The sequence below is a fragment of the Mixophyes fleayi genome, chromosome 3, assembly GCF_038048845.1.
Source record: "Mixophyes fleayi isolate aMixFle1 chromosome 3, aMixFle1.hap1, whole genome shotgun sequence".
NCBI lineage: Eukaryota > Metazoa > Chordata > Amphibia > Anura > Limnodynastidae > Mixophyes > Mixophyes fleayi.
The window spans coordinates 72,561,575-72,584,794 of record NC_134404.1 but is presented as its reverse complement, the minus strand read 5'-3'; the positions used below and the strand labels follow the sequence as shown (position 1 = coordinate 72,584,794).

The following is a 23,220-nucleotide window of genomic DNA, read 5'->3' as shown; positions in this document are numbered from 1 at the left end:
TAGTGTTATAGAAAAGGACAGTCCCCTGTAAGTTGGGTTTTTAGGATTGGTTTGGGCTTGTTTTACACTAAGCGGTTGCTTGTTTTTCATGTCAGAGTTGGCAAACCTGATTCTAACCTAAGTCTGAGTTGGAAGAGCCAACAGCATGGAAGATATAGGTGCACCTCCTCAATTCAATGCTGTTCAACCTATTCTACCCGAAGCTCCATTTATTATCATCACCAGTCCAATAATATCATGATAGAATCAGGCTGTGCGAGTGACCCTTCATCATCACTATCCACCAGTTATTTTCAGAACAACTAGGTCTAGGCCCTATACACTTATCCAAAACTTTAATGGGATTTCTATAAATCACACATACCTTTCAAGCCTTTTTTTCTGTTTATATTGGAACCCATCTTTCGGATTTAAAGACAGGCAAAGCTCTGAACAGTCTTGAAACAGGGTTAGAAAAACCAAGATAGAATTTTATTGTCCAAAATTCAGACACGGAGGGTGCGAAGAGAAATTGATCTGTACAAACAACAGCATTAAATACAGTCCAAAAAAGGGCCAGTGAGAGGCATTAACTGGGTAAGCAGGGGGACCAGGTCTTCCTGCAAGGCATAGAACACATTTACAAGGGGGATACTTTAAAACTATTGCAAAAGGCTCATAAGAGTCCAATTAAATGATAGCAACAAGATTAGCTCATTGAGAGTTCCATCACTATCTAGATACTGTGGAAGGAGCAGTGCGTGTCACAATGGCATCTTATTCCCCTCTATGCTGATTTTAACAGCATGGGATGAGCGGCTCTTCTTACGAATGTCTGTGAACTTCCTCATTTGTTTGTCCAATCGGCTCACACCTTTCTTTGTGCTTCCCTGGTACTAAAAAAGAGAGAAAAAAAAAAAAAGGAGTAGAACTTGAAAGTGGGTTTTTACATTTTGCAACCAAAAGGCAACATTGACTACAACAAAACTGATTTTTCAAAAGAACATGCAAGTAAGCACCTCCTTACTGCAACCTGTAGTGCATGCGATACTAGCGACAATCTGCAGATCTACTTGAAAATACCCAAAGTCAACACACACGTTGTGGTTACGTCAATATTTACAGGTTGCACATCATTACATAGGAAAGCAAAGTTTAGTAGTATGGAAAATGGTTAACAGTTGTGCATGTAAGCCTGAAATCTGACTAATGAGCATCACTGTCAAATAAACAGAATGGTTTTGTAACCATTATCTACAGGCTTTTTGGCTGTTAATTTGGGTGCATTATTTTGCCTCAAGCATAAAATTCAACAGCTTAAAGTAGTAATGTTAGTGAGAAAGGATCATACTTGAGAAGCAGAATAAGGTGCATGCAGAGCACACCCATTGTCTTCTCACACTAAGAGGGGTTAAGTGAGGACACTTCAGGCAGAAACCCCTACATCAAAGGGGCATCCTGTTCCCCTCAATGCTGAATTTGACGGCACGAGTGGTTTTAGTGAGTCTTTTCTGCTCAGCAAAACGTCTTTTGTGCTTCTCCAGACGTGTTACGCCTTTCCGAGTACCTCCAAACTGAACCAGGATCCCACCGTATTACGCAACAGAACAGAGAAAAAGGAGGAGGAAAGGAAGGGCACAGAAGGTCGTAAAGAAATGTGAATGGAAAAACATTTACATAGAAATCATAATCCCAACTCAAACTGAAACCAAAATACTCAAACTAAAGTAAAATTGAGGAGAATGGTTATGAGAAAGAAAAACAACAACATGACAACAGTTAAATGTCGTCACTGGATACATTCAGCAAAAACTTACCCGAGATGACTCCATCTCCACATTCCACTTTGGACGGACCACATAATCTTTGTTGGAAGGTAGTGGAACACGAGCACGAGCACAGAAACCTGGGTCACCTGGTCGTAGTGCCCTAAAAAAAAAAAAAAAAAGGTGATGTCAGCTTAAGCCAAACTGCAGCCTAAGCTAAATTAACATTGAAAATAAATAAAACTGCCTTTAACTATCTTGACTATCCAGTGTTTTCCATCCACATGCCTCCAATCCTCTAAGTGCAGAAGACCTGACATTCCATGGGATCATAAAATAATTACGAAGTAATAAAATAACACTAAAAGGATGCAGCAGTACATACTTCTCTTCCCCGGTCAACACTTTTTCCAGGTCCCTGCGTGGTGTCTGTCCTCCAGAACTAAAGCACAAAGGGTACAAAAAGGATCATCAAAACAAACACTGAAAATACATTTTTGAATTTTTATTTCCTATTTTAAAAATACACTAATTAAAAGCGTATGTGCCTGAAACAGATATGTTTTTGTGAACAAGTTTATTGATATTCCTTACTCAAGTACAAAATTAACACTTCATTTCCTTCACTAAAATTGCTTCTACCAAACTTATATGAATGTGCTGAGTGTTGCTCTCAAAGTTTACAAGTTTTTGTTTTTTAAACATTTAAAAGAAATGCAAACAACTGGTTGTCTTACATTAAGATGATTTTGGTAAAAATGTATGTAGTCTTTTGCAAATTTAATATTTCTACTTTAATGACATGTATGCTGCCAGTTAAGCAACATCTCCCAAGACAAAAACTTACTCCGAGTTGTGCTAATGGGTCATTTTTACCTGCTCAATCTTCTGCGCTGTGGCATCTGTTCCAGATCCCTCTGCTCTCTCTCCTCTCTGGTCATCCCTTTGAAGTTGGAGCTCAATCCAAAAATAGGCCGTGACCATTCATCTGAAGGTATGAAATTTACAAAATGCAGTAACAGCTAGAATGACACGGTACAATCTTCTATGCTTGCATGCTCTCTAAAGGTCCTTTGAAAGTGCAGTACCTGCATCACACTGCAGGCATCACTTCTGATTCTGACAATACCTTGCTCTTTGCAAAGAAGGCACAATGTCGGTGTGGTGAACAGCTATGTATTTACAACTTTATAATAGCACACTTAATTCAGCCCTCGCTGTCAGTATCAGCCTACGATGGACCTCATCACAATCGTCCCTTTTTAAACTGACCCACTATCTACAAAAAAGTTCTCACAGCCCAGCCTTTCTCTAGGAAATCGCACTTCCATGAGGACTTCCTCCACTTCAAATGAATTTTCTCACCTCCTACAGTTCTGTGCTCATTCTCGCTCTAAACAGAACTACTTCAAATCTCTAAGTCCCTCACAATACTCCAATTCCTGTTACCTTTTCAACACCTTCAACTCCCTGCTCTGCTCCTGCTTCCTCCCTCATGGCAGTTTACTTTGCCACCCACTTTACCTTCAAAATAGAGTTCATTCATCATGACATCTCCTCTCTTTTGTCTCCCTTCCCCAGACTTCCATAACCACACCCTTCTTCACCCTTTGGCCTATCCCCCCCTTTCCCCATTTACTATGGACATAATCTTCACTGTTCCCTCTTCCTCCCCTACTTCCACCTGTCTTCTCATCTCATCCGATCCTGTTCTACTGCTGCCAACTCCCACATAACCACTTCAACCTAGTCTTCTCCTCTGGTACTTTTCCTCTTCATTCAAAGAACATCTAGTCTCTCCATACTCAAACAATCAAACCCTGCCCCTCTCCCCAACAACAGCCCTATCTCTCTCTTCCATTTTGCCTTCAAGCTTCACGAGTTGGGTTGACTACAACCGCATCACCACCTTCCCCATCTCGATCCAAGATCTGCTTCAATCTGATTGTATTCACATTATATCCCTTTCTCAAAGTCCATTTGGAGACAAAGGAAGCATGCGGTATAGAGGGGCGTGCAAGAGATTGAGCACTTAAAAGGAAAACCTAAGCTCCTTCCTCTGGGCACAAGGAAAGGAAAATAATCTCTACATCTGAAGATCGCTCAAATCGGAGTCTAGGGATGAATATATATTCATTTAGATGAAATCTTGATACCACCTTTGCATGGAATGAGTGCTTACTATCTAAAATCACCCTGTCACCACGAAAGACAATAAAAAGGAGATTAGCAAGAGAGACCCTGGCTCCGAGAGTCTTCTCGCTATGGAAAAGGCTAGAAGACCAGTCTTCATGACTAGCGCCAATCTTCTCTGACAAAAGAATGACATAGTTGAAACCTGCATGTTTAAGGAACTAAGTTAAATCATTCTTTAGTCCTCCTGTAAAAACTGAAGCAATCTCTGCAATTTAAAGGAACATGTAGGCAGACCTTTCTTCTCACAAAGAGATGTGATCTTCCAAACTCTATGGTGTTTTTTTTTAGCTCCAAAACATTATTTGCACAATTTCATTCCTGAGGGAATCACCTTCCCTGAATACGGTACTGCAGGGTCCCGCGCTTCCAACCTCTGGGCGGAAACTAGACAATATTTTTGGTAAATTAAGAGTTACCGTGCCATTCTAAAATTCCGGTCATCATTGGCGAGTGATCCTGGAGAAGTGCAGAAGAATCTGCATTAATAAGAAGGATGTCCAAATATGGAATATTTACTCCACTGGCTCTCAAGATTCTTGACATCCTTGATAAGCCAAAGGGAAGAGTCCAGAATTGATAATGCCGAGATTGGACTGCAAATCTGAGGAGACACTGGTGTCACTCCCAGATTGGTACATATAAATAAGGGTCATTGGACACCAGAAACGTGTTAGTCTCCATGCTGTTTATTACTGATCTCAGCAACTTGAAGATGGAGGTTCAAGTCTTTCATTTTCAAAATTGGTCTGAGTGTACTGTCTAGGTTTTGGTATAGAAAAATGCTGATGTTCTGGGAAAAGGATGATCACTCCCAAGGAGAGCAACGATTAAAGAGAAAGACCTTACTAGGGGCCATTCAAATTGTTTATGGGAAAACCTGTAGTTAAACACCATCAGGGGGTTTCAAAAGATCTAAGATGTAACCTCAATTGTGATTCCCCTCACCCAGGAATCCTAAGTGGTCTTGAACCAGTGGTTCTTGATTAGAAGAACACAAGCACTTGGCACAGGAGATTCCAGCTGAGCAAAGTGCCCGTCATGCAGACTGCTTCTTTGTTATAGCTTGTAACACTATGCCAACAGCAACTCCAAGGATCTGCGCATATTACCAGCAACGCTAGTCACGGGTCCCACTTTCTGGAGCTCGGATTAGTGAGCAGGGGTAAGAGGTTCCCCCCGTAATGTGCTCAAAGTATGTGAGCAGCCTGACCAAAATTAAAAGCAACAATTTCTAAAATGAAGAAATTAGGCATTAACCATCAGCTGTCATAGGCAGCACAGTTTACAAAAGTACCCTGCTTCTATGGGCACTTTGAAGCAACTGACACCTTCCTAATGTGGGATATAGAAGGGGGAGGAGGTACAACTCATCAAGTTTTCCTAAAAGTGCCCAGGTTCCTGCATCCTTGTACCCCATGGTTCCAGTGTCCCTCAATAGATGTATGAGAAAAGGGAAAAGACCTGCTTATAAATTGCAGAATATGTTCGTTATAATGAATTGAGCAGTTTGCCTTTGCCACTCCACTGACATTCGAAGACACGATCTTGGAACTTTACGACTTTTGGGATCCGGAGATCCAAGATGACACAAATAGAACTGTCCTACCTACACATAACAAAGATAATATAATGGGTCCATTCCACATTTGGGTGCATGATGACCAAAGCATAAAAGAGCTACTATAAGAATTTGGCCAAGAGGAAAGCTACCAAGAGAGGCAGCAACTAGGCACTGTACATAAAGGGTTACCCCTCGTATCAGTGCATAGCCCAGCAGGCAGTGGATGTCACAGGGCTTCCTTGGCCCATGCAATGACCAACACCTTTCCTGTAACACCAGAGCTGCAACCTCAGTACAATGGAGAGCAGTCATTAAAAAGGGCAAAAGCACCACTGACACTCTCTGCCTCCAGATAAAAATGTACTTCACCAAGAACACTCGTAGCACCATCTGAGGCTCAGCAGTAAGGGGCAACTGACTCTCCTCTATACAGTCAGATCACAATTAATGGAACAAAGGCTCAACAAGTCTAAACTAGATTGGTCAGTCAAACACTTTCCCCAGGAGCTATCCACTTTATCTGATTCCCTGATGATGTGTGATAGCATAAGAGGACTGCAAATGGTGGAAAGTTTGCACTCCCCCCTGTTGGGCAAAGCCTAGGACTTGTTTCCTTTCAGTAAAATTTGGCAGAGTCATTAAACAGAATACAGGTCAGACAATGTTCATACACCCCCTCCTCCCCCTTTGAAAAGCCAATAGATTATTTTTTTATTTTTTTTTATTTCTTGAAGATGCCATCTCCCTAGTGCTATTAGTCACTGCCCACCAGATAGCCGACGGAAAGGGAAAAAAATATATAAAATCTATGTTGATCCTGGACAGCATGCAGATAAAGCTAATATACGTACTGATTAGCTTGCCAGCAATATCCTTGTTCGGTCGTGACTCTTTGGGATGCTTGTACAAATACATAACTGCTCTGCCAATGCCGCTGTGTTTTAAAGTCTCCTGGCTCACACTGGGAAGCTAGGGGTAAAAAGCAAAAACAAAACCTATTAAGCAGAACAGGAAAAAAATGTAAAAATATGACAGAGGAAAAGGATAAAAACAAACAAACCAATAAACCCATCTCACTGTAATTATAACCAATATATCAGTGGGGATAACAGGACAAGAGATTGCACATCTTATATTTCCATTCTAAAGCATAAACCACTAAGAACAGGGATTATATCTTGCATAAATGTATCATACAACAGGTTACATGTAAAGTGACTGAGTTCTCTTGAGTGCCAAACAGATGGGGTCTCCACTCAACCAATTGCATAGGGTGAATCCACCTGGTCTCGATGCATTCATATTTTACTACAGTATTTCTACTTGTGCAATAAAATCTCATGTGTCCAATAATGTCGTTAACCAATGCTTTAGGCCAACGTAAGCAATTTTACTATATATTGCTGGGTTGTTATATGAACAAGTCTCTAATATTAACCCAAATATAAATACCCCGGGAGGCCAGCAGGGGAGCAGAGAGATCAGTTCTAATAAAACAACATTTTACATTAAGCTCTGTATTCTGGGATATTCCCACAGGAGGTGCCAGATGAAGCTGTACCTTCACCACATTTAGGACAAATTTGTCGCTGCTGCAATGTATATAATAAAACTTAGGCTTGGGGAGTGCTAAGCACTCCAGAGGTTCTTGCTCTGCACAAAAAATTCAGCCTTATTTTAGCCATTTTGTCCACCAAGACGAAGAATATGAGAAGTTGGTCTATTTTTATTGCTGGAGTAATATTACCTCTTGTAGTATCTTCAGTAGCTCCTCTCTGATTTTTAGAGCAGGCAAGCTGCGATCAGGGAGGGGAGTGAGCCACTCTTTTATGGCAGACATGACACCACTGTCAATGAAGGTTTCTTTCAAATCTTGCCTGTTGGAAATTAATGTCAGACAGTTTAGACTTATGAACTAACAAATTAAGACTTCAATTCTGTCAAGCAGATAAACATACAAATGAAGTTGTGGACACCATGTTTTGCTTTGACACACTTAAATACAGATATTAAAGCTCATCTTTATTTTAACACCATAGATGTACATGTATTATTATTATTTGTATAGCACCAGCATATTATGCAATGCTTATAACATTTTTTATATAGAAAACGGTTATTCACACAATTCCTAAAACCAGAAAGGCTAAATTCATATATATTTACAAGTCAGACAGACAGGCACTATCTCAAGCATATTAAACAGTTTAATGAGTGAGTAAGAAATGCCATGGACAGTTTGTGGAATGTCAGAGGCAATTTTGAAACGTCATACCACTGACCTATATATTGGCAATATATCATATATCCTCCCTCTCCCTTCTACTTCCTATACAACCAAGAATTCTTTTGGCTTTTCCCACTGCCTAAAAATCTGCCACTAGGGGAGGGTTCGTTCAGACAAATATATGCGTAAAATTTTTGGCCCAAAGTCGCCTTCTTGGAACAAAGACATTGATCTGTAGAACCTGGCAAAAGTATGGAGGACCAGGTCACTGCCCAACACAACTGCTCAACTGAGGCTCCATGAATATTTGCCAACTTTCTCAAAGAAGATGGAGAGGGCAGAAACCTTGAGAGACCAATTTCGTGTCATCTTGTAAGGACAAAACGCATGCTAAATTACAGGTGTCTACTCCTTTCCATTCACACCAGACTATGTAGGCTTTCCACACTCTATGGTAACTTTTTAAGAAGACCGGTTTCCTGGCCTTGATCATTGTCTATATGACCTTCTTTGATAGTCCCGTAGCTCTAAAAAACATGGTCTCAACAGCCACGACAGTAAAGCAAACCAAACTATTTGTTGGAAAATGGGCCCCAATTTAGATAGTCTTCTCAGTCTGGTGCTACAAAAATTACCGGGATACCCTCTTCCCTTGGCCTTATTTAGTACTCAAGGAAGCATGGGTATTGGAGGGAAGAGATCACCAGTCAGAACTTCCATTGAACCATCCTGGAGTTAATTAGAAATGTTTTTGGATCCCTTGTTCTTACACAGTTAAGAGCTACTTTGTGGTTCAGGCCTCCAGTTAACACTATCTCCACAATCCGGGTGAAGACTGTCGGATAGAGGGACCACTCCCTGGGATGAATGGCATGCCGGCTCAGGAAATTAGCCTCACAACTGTCCACCCCCTGGAAGAATACTAGTGAACGCTGGGACATACCATTCCCTCCAGCGTAATATATTAACTAATTGCGTAATCGCCAGAGGGTTCCTGGTGCTCCCCTGGTGGTTTAAATATGCCACTGCCATGTTGTTGTCTGACTGTATTTGAATGAGTCTACGTATCTTCTTCAGAGAAGTTGAACAGAAACCTGCTATCCAGTTTATGAGGAGAGAGGAACTTATGTCACAGTTGAGGTGATCAGAAGCCTGCAAGTTCTGGTGGGCTTTCCAGTCAGCAAAAGCCCTTCAAGAAGGAAAAGCAGCTCCCCGTTGGCCCAGTATTAAAATGGCACTGTCCCCTTGTTGGGCCAGTAATAACATGGCACTGTCCACAACAGAGGTCACCCTGCCCTTCTTGTCCTAGTGCTGTGCTTAACGGAGGTCAAGCACTGTCTCTTATGCAGAACTCTGCAGCTGGGGTGGAAACCCCCACCCCAGCTTTCAGAGGAAGAGACCGGGCTCTCATTGCTACAACAGCTCGCAAAATGCAGTTTAGAAAGGCACAATCGATAAAACTTGATCACTTGATGCAACCGGGCCCTCACTTCTCCCCAGCTGACCCCCTCTGAAGCCATCTTAATAAAAAGACAGCTGTGGCAGACAAGGGAAGAAACGCTTATATGTGCATTCATTGATTTAACCATACTGTAAATAAGGTTAAATAAATGATATTAAAGAATTTTACCACAGTATCCAGCAGAAAAAGTATTTCCTATTAAATAAAATAGAAAACACTGCAGAGTTATCAGTGAAAGGGTATATAGTAGGGGAGTTTTAATTAGAATTAGTGCCTACTCCACCACACTCTATACACCAGGGCTAGCAGTGTCCCCAAAAGTGGAAGGAGAAATATACAGTGCAATTGCTATAGTGAGTTAAAAGCAAGGTGATGCATCTGATCTGTTTCTACATCCTTGTGTCTTGTCTGCTTAACCCACCATAGAGTTGAAGGTGAACACCCTTAACTAGAAAACCTAAAGTATTAGTTAACAGCTGTAACATCTCTATGCACTTTTCAATGCTGATGGCCTTATCTGTGTGGAGTCTGTATGTTCTCCCTGTGTTTGCATGGGTTTCCTCCAGGTGCTCCGGTTTCCTCCTACACTACAAAAACATACTGGTAGGTTAATTAGCTGCTAATAAATTGACCCTAGTCTGTGTGTGTCTGTCTGTGTCTGTTAGGGAATTTAGACTGTAAGCTCCAATGGGGCAGGGACGGATGTGAATGAGTTCTCTATACAGCGCTGTGGAATTAGTGGCGCTATATAAATAAATGGTAATAATAATATTCCTACTTTTTGAGATGCATTACTACAGTGGGGAGGAGGGTTAACTTCTTCAGTGCTGGCTTCTTGTTGGAGTTGAGGTTTCTATCCTCCTGTAACAAAAAAATAAAATAAAATAAATTCAGTGAATCTAAATCAATGGTAAAAAAATATTTAATGCTTAGGGACAGATTCAGTTAGCTCTAAGGTGCCAGAGGCCTTGATGTCCAACTGTGCACCTTGTCGGTTAATACGTACAGAAAGGTCTGCTCATTTTCCCCTTACATCTCTATAGGATGTGAGGGAAAATGAGCAGCGATTTTAGTAAAAACTCTGATGCGATGTGTCTCCACAGACTGTTCTAGAGACATATTGCATCACCTTGCGCCCAATTCAATATGCCCCTAAAGTATCTAGTAAAACTGCTAAACAGGCTACTGACTAATCTAGGAAATCTTGTGGAAAGTCGTAAAAAAAGAAAGTGAAATCTCTATACTATACCCAAGGACAGAGCTTAGATATAGCACTGGAACTGCAGTCCTGGCAGACCTAGAATTCTTTTTGAAAGAATTGGATGTTGCTTTATGCTATGAAAACTTTTTCCCTGAGGATTTCAGTAGTACACAATACAAGGAGGAACTCATTCAAATAAGGGTTCAGAAACACAACAAAAAAACAGCTATATCTAAGAGTTGATATATCTACTTCATAAATAGATTTCTAATAACCAACTCACCTCTGCTGCCTCAGTCATTTTCATGATCATTGCGTTCACTACATCATCTGCGTCACTTATAAAAGTGCCCCCATCCCGATTCCGCCGCCTCTTACCACTCATGGTTTTCTTCCTCTCTAACATCATTTCAAAGTCCGATTTAAAATCGGTCCTAAACAGGGGGAGAAGAGGCATTGAATGCACAATGAAATTGGTAAAACTACACAAATTTCCCACTAACCTTTGCATACTAATGAGTCGCTGCACATAAAACAAAGTTTAAGTCTTTAGTTAAATTCTTTTCACTTAAATGAGAAAATGTGACTTTAATACTTGCATTAAATGCTGTTCTCCAAGTCCAATGAGAAGGTGGGGAGGAAAGGGGGGGGAGATACTGGAAGCGCTGTGGTATAGAATGGAGCAAATGAGCTTGCACCACTTTCAAAATTCCTTCCTAAAAACTCAAGCTCCACCCCTTCTATACCTACTGGGACTCATCAGTATTTACTAATAAGTGTTCAGTGTCCACCATTGGACTCAGTGAAAAGGATTTAATGCAAGTATAAAAATCCCATTTTTGCTTTTATCCTATGGGGACGCAGGAAAAGCTGGGGATATTTCAAGGTGGCACTTAAGGGAGAGTACGCTCAGAAACCGGAGCGCAGAACCTTATGTCCAAAACTGACATTTTTAAACATAAAAAGAGAGAATTTTTATACTCCCAATAAATCTTGGGGACTCACCTACCATGGGGTTGTATGAAGGGAGCATGGAGTTGGCACTTAACTAATTGTTTAATTTAACTTGCTGACAGACTTCTCTCTGCAACCCCCTGTAGCTCCTTAGTGTGACTGCCCTACCTTGGGGCTTTATAGTTAAACAACCTAAGACCAAACAGCAGAAGACCAAACAGCAGAAGACCAAACAGCAGAAGACCAAACAGCAGAAGACCAAACAGCAGAAGACCAAACAGCAGAAGACCAAACAGCAGAAGACCAAACAGCAGAAGAAGGGAACGCAGTGTCCCCCAGATGGAATCAGAGAAACGGATTTATCATAAGTATAAAAATCCTCTTTTCTCTTTCATTCAATCTGGGGGGACACGGTTACGAAGGGGACGTTCTAAAGCAGACCCTAAGGGAGGGACCTCTCCGATAGCCGGGCATGCAAAATACTGCAGCCAAAAACTTGCAACCAGGGACGAAAAAAACAATAAATTGATAAAACGTATTTTGATTTAATTTGTCGCGATGAAGCAGATGAAACCTGGACCTATTGCCATGTTTAGGATGTCTGCATACCAGACTCTACGGGGCCAATCGGGAGTCATCAGTATCAACAAAAGCACTCCTTGCCTGACCGCCTGGAGAATTCAGGGAAGCTATCAGGATGGAAGGGAACAGGTATCCCAAGAGGAACTCCCACCGCACGGTCATGATGTCCACCGCAACTGCAAGGCAGCAGCTTCGGTGAGACACCATGAGGTCTATGTTGGGTATTCCCAATTTCTAGATCAGCGACTGAAAAACCTCCGGATGTAGAGACAACTTTCCCCGGCAGTACTGTATGTCTGTTGAGGTAGTCTGGGGACGAAGACTTCTGCCCAAGTCAATATCTGAGCAGCCACTTACATGGCTCCGGAACTTCTGGTACCGCCCTGCCTGTTGACATATGCAACAGCCGTCGGACTGGAGTCGAACCGGAGACTCCTGGAGGAGTAACTGAGCTCCCTGTACAGCCAGCAACAAAGCCTTTAATTCCAAAACATTCACCGGCAGAGAGTCCTCTCGAGCCAACCAATGGCCCTAAAAGCAGAGGCGAAGTACCATGGCACCTCAGCCATGGAGGCCTACATCAATGGCGATTATGGTCTAGAACAGTGATGGCTAACCTGTGACACTCCAGGTGTTGTGAGACTACAAGCCCCAGCATGCTTTGCCAGTAGATAACTAGCTGATAGCTGGCAGAGCATGCTGGGACTTGTAGTTTCACAACACCTGGACTGTCACAGGTTAGCCATCACTAGTCTAGAACCACAGGGTAAAGGACCTGCCCATCGTCAAGTGATCCTGCACAAGCCACCAACAAAAGGAAAGACATGACTTGGGTGACAACTGGATCATCTGGTACTCCAAGTGGAGAGGGGAGCCCAAGCATTTGCTCAAGAGATCCCACTGGAAGGTGCAAGAATGGAACCTCCCATGAGGGAGTGTCTCGAAGGTGGAGACCATTAGCCCCAGAAGCTGCATGCAGAGGAGCCTGTCTTTAACAGTAGGTTGTTCAGGTAAGGATCAATTCTCATCCCCAGGAAATGTATCAGAACGGCCATGACTGCCACGATCTTTGTAAAGACCCTTGGCTCCGTGGAGAAGCCGAAAGAAAGCACCCGGAACTGATAATGTGAGTTCTCCACAGTAAGCCAGGGAAGGGACCGATTGTCCTCCCGGATGGGCACATGGAGGTAGGCATCTCAAATACCGATGGAAGCCAGGAACTCCTAACGCAGCTGCAAAGAAGGGGGGTCCCGTCAGGTCTGCAAGCTTATCTGGGAGCTTGGACCCTGGACGCCTTTGTGGAGTAAAAGGCTCTGTCCCTCTGGGAGTGGCCCTTGGCTGCAAAGGGTCTGCTCCTGGATGACTGACGTCGAACTGACGAACAACCCGAAAATGGCTGGCGAAAGGACCCAAACCTTGGTACCCATTGTTTAGGAACATTTACTGGGAGGAAGGTGCTCTTACCTCCTGTGGCCTAACAGATGATTTTGGCTAATTCTGGACCAAAGAAGACTGAACTTGAGTAGGGAAAGAGACTCAAGGGACTTTTTCGACTATGCATCCCAAAACCGCAACCAGAGGGTCCTGCAGGTCGTAATCGCCGATGCCAAGACTGATTATGAAATTGAGACTGCGTTTTAAGCCGCCTCAAAGAGGTATCCCGCAGCCTCCTTCAAATGCAGAGCCAGGGGGAGAAGTTCTGAGTCTTGCAAACATGCGACCAGCTGGTCGTACCAGGTCTCCATCGCTCTAGCGACCCATGCAGTGAACAGCATGGGTCTGAGCGAGGTGCCCGCCGCAATGTAGATAGACTTGAGAAAGCCCTCTACCTTGCAGTCGGTGCCATCTTGAAGGGCCGCTGAACCCGGCACTGGAAGTGTATTATGCTGAGCCAACCTACCCACAGGCGAATCAACTTTTGGAACCTGTTACCAGCAGGCCAGTGCTTCCACTTGCAGCGAAAAAAAGGGCAAGGAATCTGCGAGGTATGACAAATGTATGATCCTGCTGTTTCCAAGCAGACTATTTCCGCAAGTTCTGCCGATGGCAGGAAACGAACAACCCGTCTATTTCTGCATTTAAAGAGACCCAGGTCAGCCGACCAAGGTTCTTCTAAGTCCAAAAGATAAAAGGCCTGCCAACCGCCAGTACCAGATCCTTAGTGCCCTGATTTCTGGAGGGTTCCTTGAAGTCCCCCATCTGAGAAGTAAGATTCTTGGAGGAGCTTACCCTCTACCTCAATCGATCCCTTTGAATCGGAGGCCAAAAGGAGAGAATGAGTGGACCATTGTCGCTTGTTTCGTGGCACCAGAGGTCTGGGCGAGTCCAGGAACTGATTCAACCAGTCCATGCCCCTAACTAATGACGAGGACCAAGCAGGATCCACTTTAGGAGGACCCCGGAGAGAGGGAGAAGATGCAGGACCAGCAGGGCCCATGTCCGCATCAGTTGCAGCCAATGCCAGTACCGCCACAGACTAATGGAAAGGGAGAAGAGGGGAGAGCCGCAACAAGTGGTGGGATCTCTGCTGGACAGGCGAGCAGCTGAACAAGTGCCGTTACAGACTGTGAAAGCGTAGCTGCCCATACCAGTTCCTCCATCTGGGGAGGTGCCATACCTTGGGCCTGCTAACCCAAGGCCCCTACCTCACAATCTGAACAAATCTCCCTAGGATCCTGCAGTCCACTGGAAAGTTTTGCTTTATAATTGGAACAGGTTAAGTATTTTACTTGGGGTGATGTTCCCTTGTCGACCACTGTCCTTTTAACAAGGTAACGATTGCAGCAATGCACCTGCTACTGGTAAGTAAAAGAGGCAGGAAAGGTAAAAGTCACACAAGGTTTTATTCAGAATGAAAAATTGCTGACTTCTACAGGCCTGTCCTCTGGAGGTATGACTCCTGGCCTTCCCTGAGGGACAAAAGAAGCAAAACCTGTGACCTCTAGGAATTAAAAGTATCCAAGCTCCTAAACCACACTATTTCCCAGGGATTCCAGTGTCCTCTATAGGATGAAAGAGAAACCGAGATTCCGCACTAATCTCTAATAGTATAGTGAACTGAAAAAACAATGAGGCAGTGTAGATGACATTATGGTGGTTGGGAGCAAGACATATGCTTACAGTTTTGTACTACTGTGAATACTATAGTCAGAAAGTTGTTAGGAATATTTAAAACTCAGCTGGGAATGCGACTCAATGGAAAATGCCCCTATGTTTAAACCCATATCAAATACCTAAAGTCCACAAAAGGTGGCAGTTGTTCATAAATATATGAATGCAATTTTTAATTCTTTATGTACTGTGGCTCAACCACCATGCCCAAGCACAAAAAACAAATGGGGGGAGGGGGGAAACCTACATTTTACCAGAATTCACATCAACATCAGAGTCCGAATCTGCAGCCGCTGCTTGCTTGTTGGCCACTGTCTTTTCACCATCCAAATCCTCTTGGTTAAATCCCTGTAAAAAAATAAACAAAAAACATGCAACGCTATGAGTCCTGTACACCCATCTCCTCCCGTTAGATAACATCCTTTGCAACTAAACAATTTAGACTGATTTCAAGGAAATTACAAACAACTGGATGCCTTCATACACAACTTATATATTTTATAGTTAGTGATAATTATTTTAACCTTAAGAAATTATATTGACAAAGTCAAAAGAACGTCATAGTGAGCAATGAACAGACAGTAATTTAACAGTATTTTTGTCCGAAAGGATAAAAAGGTAAAAGTTGCAGATCTTTTCCAATGTGCTCAGAAAGGTGCCGCTGAACTTTAAATAATGTGCAGCAATACACAGGTGATCGTGATTAATTAGTTTGGACACTTCAGCCTGCATATTTGAATTTACATACACGTGGCTATCATACAGTCCATCACATAGCGAGTGATTTAGAGAGGATGGCGAGCTGGCCACTCCACCCCTGTATGTATGTATGTATGTATGTATGTATGTATGTATGTATGTATATTATTGTTCTTACCATCTTGGACAACCTCATCATCATATACATTTGTGTACATATTTTATATGCGATACAAATGTTAAATAAGTTTGTAGGTACTAACGATATAGTTATATACATAATTTATTTTATTGATTTTATGTTAAATAAATGTTTCTTAATGATTATCAGGAATCTGAGTGTATTGTTTAATTTTTATTTCATATAACCAAGGTGACTGGTGCTCCTTATTGTGTTGTTTTTTTTAGGTTTAATAATATTGGAAGGAGTTGCAACCTCCATCCATAAGGAACTGACTCTCACTGGTTTTTTTGTCTTTTTAAACTAGCAACTAGGAGATTTGGTTTTTCTTGTTTGTCAATGTTATATAATTGAGGCTGGGGAATTCTCAAGCCAGCTGAGTGGATTAGAAAAGTTTTTAGCATACATTAGTCAACATCAGTTTAAAGGGTGCATTATACATTAACTTGTAGACACCAATTCAATAGTAAATTGTAAACCAGTATACCACAACCAAACTTATCTTACCGTAAACTCCTCTTCCTCTTCATCACCAGATTCTCCAAAAATATCTGCAATAAGATTTCTGAGGAACAAAATCAGAGCAAATATTTACTTGAACAAACATACATCACAATATAGTAAAAAAAAGGTTTGAATTCTGTCACATAGGGATTTCTGTCATAAGACTATTATGGCACTAAATTATAGTGAAGGGTTCTTATTCTTGTGCTATGCTAAATCATCTCACTTTTGAGCAAGGGAAATGTTATAACTTTGAAAAAAAAAGCCACGCAATCATTAGAAATAGAAAAAGTATGCGATGGCATGTGGTGATGTAGCTATTGCTTTATGTTAAGCAGTTTTATGTATATCTATACAACTTGAGAATTACCATGTTTACAGTAAATTAAGAGGGGGAAAAAAACACTGCACGTATTAAAAGGTCCTCTGAACCCCAAACTTGAAATGTTCATATATAAACCATAAAATGTAAAATAAATTAGTGTTACATTACATGTTCAATAATAATCTTTACTAATTCTATGAGAAAATGTTCTATATGCACTAACCCATTTGGGTGTATTTCAAATAGATATTGTTCTTATTTTCCTCATATTATACAGAATAAATCTATTATACTGTATTACCAAAGATATTTTTGACAGGCAGGACAAAACACAGATATTAGAGCTAGCACATTAGCTGATTATCCATACCAATGACCCATCTATTCTACATAATGTTACTCAAGTAATACTGAACATTTTTTACAGCAAAAATTTTGAAACAACTTACTCCTCCTCATTTCCAGATTCACTGTCACTACCAAACAGCTTCTTCTCTGCATTCTTTGGTTCTTCCGTGGTTTTCGCCTCATCCTCTCCTTCGCTGTCAGAAGACACTGTCTTCCTCTTCGGGGGCGTTTTCTTGGAATCCATGTCACTGTCAGAGTCATCCCCATCTGAGAGGATCCGGCTCTTTTTACTGCCTGTGTGATAGATGCAGAATGATCAGGGACTGAGCATGTCCAACAACCAACAAGGCTCATTGATCTCATTTTCCCCATACGATGGGTTCCATCAATGACCAGGGAATCTTTATTTGGCACTAAAAGACGACCAGGTTGCTATTATGACGGGATCCTTGTACCCTGGTGTGTTTTACCTTTACTGGCAGTTATGTATTGCATCATGGAGCACTTTCAAAACGAGTCATGTGACACAAGTGGGTGGAGTTTTTCCTCAATACAGACATACAGTCTTAAGTGAACGCAAAAAGCGCTTCTTGCCTTTGGCCGCACAAACCTAAACCACATGACACACCATGGTGCATTTATAACCATGTAAAACGTTTTTTAATAAACTATAAATATTGGTCCAAAACCAAGGGAGCCTATAGAGAAATAAGTGACATTTATCTGTGAGAATCATTATTTTGCACAGGTGAACCCTACACCGGTTTTAATAAAGGTCCTCCATATTACACTGTATACACTTGCAATGGTGCTGCTTATTATGGTTTTAACCTGGTCGCTGACCAGCAGGCTACTTCAAGAAAGATACCACTATACTTAAAACTGGGTGCTTCAATGTGTATTTTCATTGAAAGAAATAAATACAAATTATAGTATGTGGCAGTAAACAAGCATCCATTAACTTTTTTTTTTTAAACATATTTGTATGAATTTTTGCAGTCATAACATTTGCAATCAATGTTTCAAGGTCATTGACACAACTTGTACAAGACTAAGACATAGTGTTCTGTATTTTAATACCTGGCTTATCAGCTGTCTCATCTTCACTATCAGAAAGAATGTTTTTTCTTTTTGACACTTTCTTGTCACCTTCTTCTTCACTGTCTGAAGCTTTTCCTTTTTTTGGACTCTCGTTTCCACTATCATCACTCCTGGAGCTGCGCCGTAGCAACTTCTTTTTCTTGGTTGTTTTTTTTTCCTTTTCATCATCGCTATCATCTGATAAAATTTTTCTTTTCATCCTTGGAAATTCATCCTCTGAATTGTGGGCTGCTTCTTTAGCAGGTGTATCATCTTCAGAGTCACTGTGCACTGGTATGGAGGGGCGCTCATCATCAGAATTAGCCAGTCGCTTAGCAGACGATTCATCATCTGAGGCACTGGCTTCTTTTTTGGGAATATCATCTAATCCACTGTTGGGTCGTCTAGCTATGCGCTTAACAGGGGTCTCATCTTCAGAGTCACTGGCCGCCCGTTTGGCAGGGGCCTCGTCTTCAGACTCACTGGCCACGCGCTTGGCAGGGGCCTCGTCTTCAGAGTCACTGGCCACGCGCTTGGCAGGCGTCTCGTCTTCAGAGTCACTGGCCACGCGCTTGGCAGGCGTCTCGTCTTCAGAGTCACTGGCCACGCGCTTGGCAGGCGCCTCGTCTTCAGAGTCACTGGCCACGCGCTTGGCAGGCGCCTCGTCTTCAGAGTCACTGGCCACGCGCTTGGCAGGCGCCTCGTCTTCAGAGTCACTGGCCACGCGCTTGGCAGGCGCCTCGTCTTCCGAGTCACTGGCCCCGCGCTTGGTAGGCGCCTCGTCTTCAGAGTCACTGGCCACGCGCTTGGCAGGCGCCTCGTCTTCAGAGTCACTGGCCACGCGCTTGGCAGGCGCCTCGTCTTCAGAGTCACTGGCCACGCGCTTGGCAGGCGCCTCGTCTTCAGAGTCACTGGCCACGCGCTTGGCAGGCGCCTCGTCTTCAGAGTCACTGGCCACGAGCTTGGCAGGCGCCTCGTCTTCCGAGTCACTGGCCACGCGCTTGGTAGGCGCCTCGTCTTCCGAGTCACTGGCCACGCGCTTGGTAGGCGCCTCGTCTTCCGAGTCACTGGCCACGCGCTTGGTAGGCGCCTCGTCTTCCGAGTCACTGGCCACACGCTTGGTAGGTGCCTCGTCTTCCGAGTCACTGGCCCCGCGCTTGGTAGGTGCCTCATCTTCCGAGTCACTGGCCACACGCTTGGCAGGAGCCTCATCTTCTGAGTCACTATTAACATAGTTGGCTCGAGCTTCATCTTCATAGTCACTGGCTTCATGTTTACCTTGAGCTTCATCTTCAGAGTCGTTACCGTTTCCTTTAGTAGGCCTATCCTCATCAGAATCGCTGGCTGAATGTCTAGATCGTACCTCTTCTTCAGAGTCACTCACTGCTCCTTTAATAGGAGTACCATCATCGTCACTGTCCTTTTGTCTGGGTGCCTCATCTTCTGAATCACTGGCAACGTGATTATGGGCTCCTTCAGTCTCAGAGTCACTGGCATTGCGATTAAAACTATCATTCTCCACATCACTGGAGTTTCGCCCCTTATGTTCATTATCGTCTGAATCATTGACTTCATTATCTGACCCACTGCCTCTGCCTTTCGTGTCTTCTTCAGCATCACTATTGTCATTCTGAAATAAAAATAATTGACCCAGGAAAATATGATAATCGCAAATGACGTAGTGATAATTTTCTATTTTTTTTAAATATCAGGATTATTTAGCACACACGGTAAACAAATTCCCCCAGAATGTATTATATAAACAAAGCCTGCTTAGAAACACAGCAAAAAGGTATCCTAGTCAGTCACTGGACGTTCGAGCTGTCAATGCAAGCCCAAACACTTTTCCAATGCCATACATGATCATCATAGTGTGACCATGATCAACAGGATTAAACATGTGGAGTAAAAATGGGGAAATAAAAAAAGACCCCAAACAAAAATACCAGTTCTGAAACAGAAAATGTTACTGTAGCATATATGGCCCAAAGGTAAGGGTACATACTATTAAGATAAATAAATCAGAAATTTAGCATCATGATACATATCCATACCTCATATCGATGTGCTGGACTTTCATCACCTGATCCATGCAGTTCATTATCATTTCCCTCATCATCAGAACCAGAGTCCCGCTCATCTTGAACAGGGGTTGCACCCCCATCGTCTGCAACAAGAAGGTAGTTCAGTATGTTTAGCCCAAATATCAGCAGTTATTAGCTATACCAGTACAACATAAGATTACTTTCTTCATTTTATTGCCTGAAATCCAAGCATGTAGCATCTCAATAGAGCCATGAGGTCCCCCTCCCCTGGCACCTCTGCCATGTAGCAGACACTGAATGTCCCCCTTACCCGTTTAAGTGTATTCTCCAGTTCTCTAAACAGTAAGCAAGACTAAGATAGTGCATAGGAACACATTCAAACAGACAAAACATGTCTTACCACCTAAGTCCCAAAGGCTGGGTGCAAGGGATCTGACCCTGTGGTTCTAATAGATGCTTATTTAAAATAAAAATATTGCATTGAACTACGTAGAGGGAAATAAGATACAACTCAGTGATTGTCACATGGGGTGTTGGACCAAGTTTACATTTAAGCCAGTCATGACACACTTGCAGCCCTGTAGAAACTGCTCTCATTTTCCCAGCTCTTATCCCTCAGTGAAAATATATATTTTTGGTTTCATATATATTTATATTAAAGAAGGGGTGCATAACATGTGGGTTGGAATCCCAAATGAGGTTCCAGAATCTGTTTTGGAAGCCCCCAATTATCACATATGCAATACATTTTATTGGATCCCAAAAAAAATGGCACATGTAAACTGGGGGTTCTAGCCAATTACAAAGCGAAGCTACTGTAATAGAGAGTGAAATGCACAGAGCTACCAAACTACCCCAGTTTACAAAGGAAATCATGTGTTACATTTTCTCACTAGCCGCCACCAGATTACTAGGAAAGCCTTCTTATGTAACATTTTTGACTATATAAACTGTTCCCAGTAAAGCATGTTATTCACATCACGCACTCTAAGGGGCCAATTCAATTAGCCCCTAGGTTCTTAGTAGCCCCAGGTGCTGTGTTTATACACACAAAATAGGCAATTACAGTAATGAAAACTTTGCTTATTTTTGCTTGTGGTAACAGAGAAGCAAAGATAACCACTCATGATGCTACTACGGCACCTTGCAGCTAGTCAGATTATGAACGCAATTAAAAATGCACTATTTATGCTAACGTGATTGACTGTTACATAAACACAGATCTATCAAGCTGGGGAAAGATGTATGCCTTTAGTAAATCTCTGCCACAGAAAGAACCTCATAGGACTATTCACTTAGCAAAGTCTTAAATTAAAGAACTGCTGTGGCACATACAAATAACACAATAAAGGTTCAACTTCAAAGGGGCACTACCACCTTTTATCAGGTTTTCACAAGTAGTAGGTTTTATAAAGGGTATAGAAAAAAAAAACGGGAAAAAAAAAACCCAAGGGAAACAGTAGATATTGTCAGTCTCCAACAAAAACAATAATGCCCTATATACAAATGCACTTATATAACAAACCATATAGGCAATAAACCATGTAGGCAGCAAAGCTCATCTGAATAGGAGGTTGTAAAGTAGTGCAGCTTTAAAAGACAATTTACTACGGCTATTGACTCTAAAATAAAAACAAATAAATTAAAGAAATCTTGGATACTACGAAAGTAAAACTTATGCACTGAACAAATCGCATTGTAGGAACTGAATGTTGCACCGAGTGCAGAAAGATGGCCACCAAATGACTTCTGATAATTGGCAAATATTCTGCAGTAAATGACTGCTTGCAAACCACACCAAACAAGGATCATCACAGCAATGAACTAAACTGAAGTGAACCCCAAAATATGTATACATACAATATAAAACTACTTTTTGCATATGTCAAGAAAGACATTTTATCAAGCAGTCTATCACTTTGACTGTCCCTTTAAAGCACAACTTGGAATTCAAGGGATCTTCTCTTATTGGGGTTTTACTTCATTCACAATGTATATCCAAAAACATAAGATTAGCAAATAAAAGCATAACCTATTAGTGTGTTTGCTGACTGTAGTAAGCCATATATAAAAGTACTATAGGCGTCTGAAATGAAACTGCAGGTAAAACAGATAACGTAAAGAGGTTGCTTTGGTATCTCATTCAGATAGGCAGGCAACATCTTCAATGATTTTGCAGCAGTGCACAACTAAAGCACATCAAATGTAGAACTTACTGTAATAAAAAACCAAAAACATTTTCCAGTGGAATTTCAGTACTGTTTATTCTGATAAACACTTTCCTGGCTGAGAACTACAGCAATCATACAATGTACCGTAATACCAACACAAAAAATTACCAATAGTAAAACGCTAAGTAAATATATCATTCATAAATCATAAAAACACATCAGCACATAAATACGCAGCTGGGTGCCTGCCATCAAACTAACTGACACCAAATCATAAGTTTGCTTATAATGGTGACAGATTTCAAATATTAGGGGCAGGAATCTGAACATTATATAAATCAATAGGACACAAAAATAGAAGCCTCGGAGTTCCCTTTTCTTAGAGCTTAAAGTGACCATTTGTATTGTATCACACGTCTGTACATCTACCTGTGTGAGGACTACACCTGGCCCCACTGCAGGAGCTTAGAGATTTGCTGTTTTGGAGAAGCAGCTGCTGGTGCCTAGCAATGTATGATCACTGCGTGTCACAGTGATATTCCCGTACTACAGGCGCTCTAGCAGCACACAGCCGGCCATACAGTGTAATGCCCCGCGTGATATGGTACTCCGCCCCCCAGCACCGGTTATTTACCTGAGTGCTCTGGGCTGTAATAGTCGGCCTCCATGGCTTGGCTTTAACAAGCCTTCAGCACTATAGACCCCCCGAATCGCGTTGCTCAGGGGGAGGGGGGAGCAATCGTACTCTCCCAGTAGCTCTACTTTCCCGTATAGCGCAATAAGGAAAGTACTAGGCCGCGACTAAACCGGGATGCGCCTGCGCGCTAG

The 23,220-nt window shown here is 42.2% G+C and overlaps 1 protein-coding gene across 2 annotated transcripts; it reads right to left on the bottom strand.

The window, feature by feature from the left end:
- Positions 1–449: 449 nt before the first annotated feature.
- On the bottom strand, positions 450–23,220 carry IWS1 (interacts with SUPT6H, CTD assembly factor 1). 2 transcript variants are annotated; one of them, XM_075201727.1, is made up of 15 exons: positions 23,027–23,220; positions 20,231–20,343; positions 18,177–19,806; positions 17,198–17,390; positions 16,427–16,484; positions 15,287–15,387; positions 10,676–10,826; positions 9,970–10,052; positions 7,250–7,379; positions 6,354–6,471; positions 2,622–2,733; positions 2,131–2,187; positions 1,797–1,908; positions 1,424–1,553; positions 787–875 (listed from the first exon to the last, which is right to left on the bottom strand). In XM_075201727.1, exons 1-14 carry the CDS (start codon positions 23,058–23,060, stop codon positions 1,425–1,427), a joined length of 3,021 nt encoding a protein of 1,006 aa, XP_075057828.1. In that variant the 5' UTR covers positions 23,061–23,220; the 3' UTR covers positions 787–875; position 1,424. The 2 variants fall into 2 exon arrangements, with proteins under 2 accessions (XP_075057827.1, XP_075057828.1); XM_075201726.1 differs by lacking the exon at positions 1,424–1,553 and having other exon boundaries at positions 450–875; positions 23,027–23,219.

Bases quoted from the DNA above. Each gene is read 5' to 3' on its own strand.
- IWS1 (XM_075201726.1), bottom strand. From the start codon at position 23,060: ATGGAGGCCGACTATTACAGCCCAGAGCACTCAG. The intron at 19,807-20,230 runs GTATGGATATGT...TTTTTATTTCAG, and splicing joins GTCCAGCACATCGATATGAG to AATGACAATAGTGATGCTGA. The intron at 16,485-17,197 runs GTAAGTTGTTTC...TTTGTTCCTCAG, and splicing joins GAATCTGGAAATGAGGAGGA to AAATCTTATTGCAGATATTT.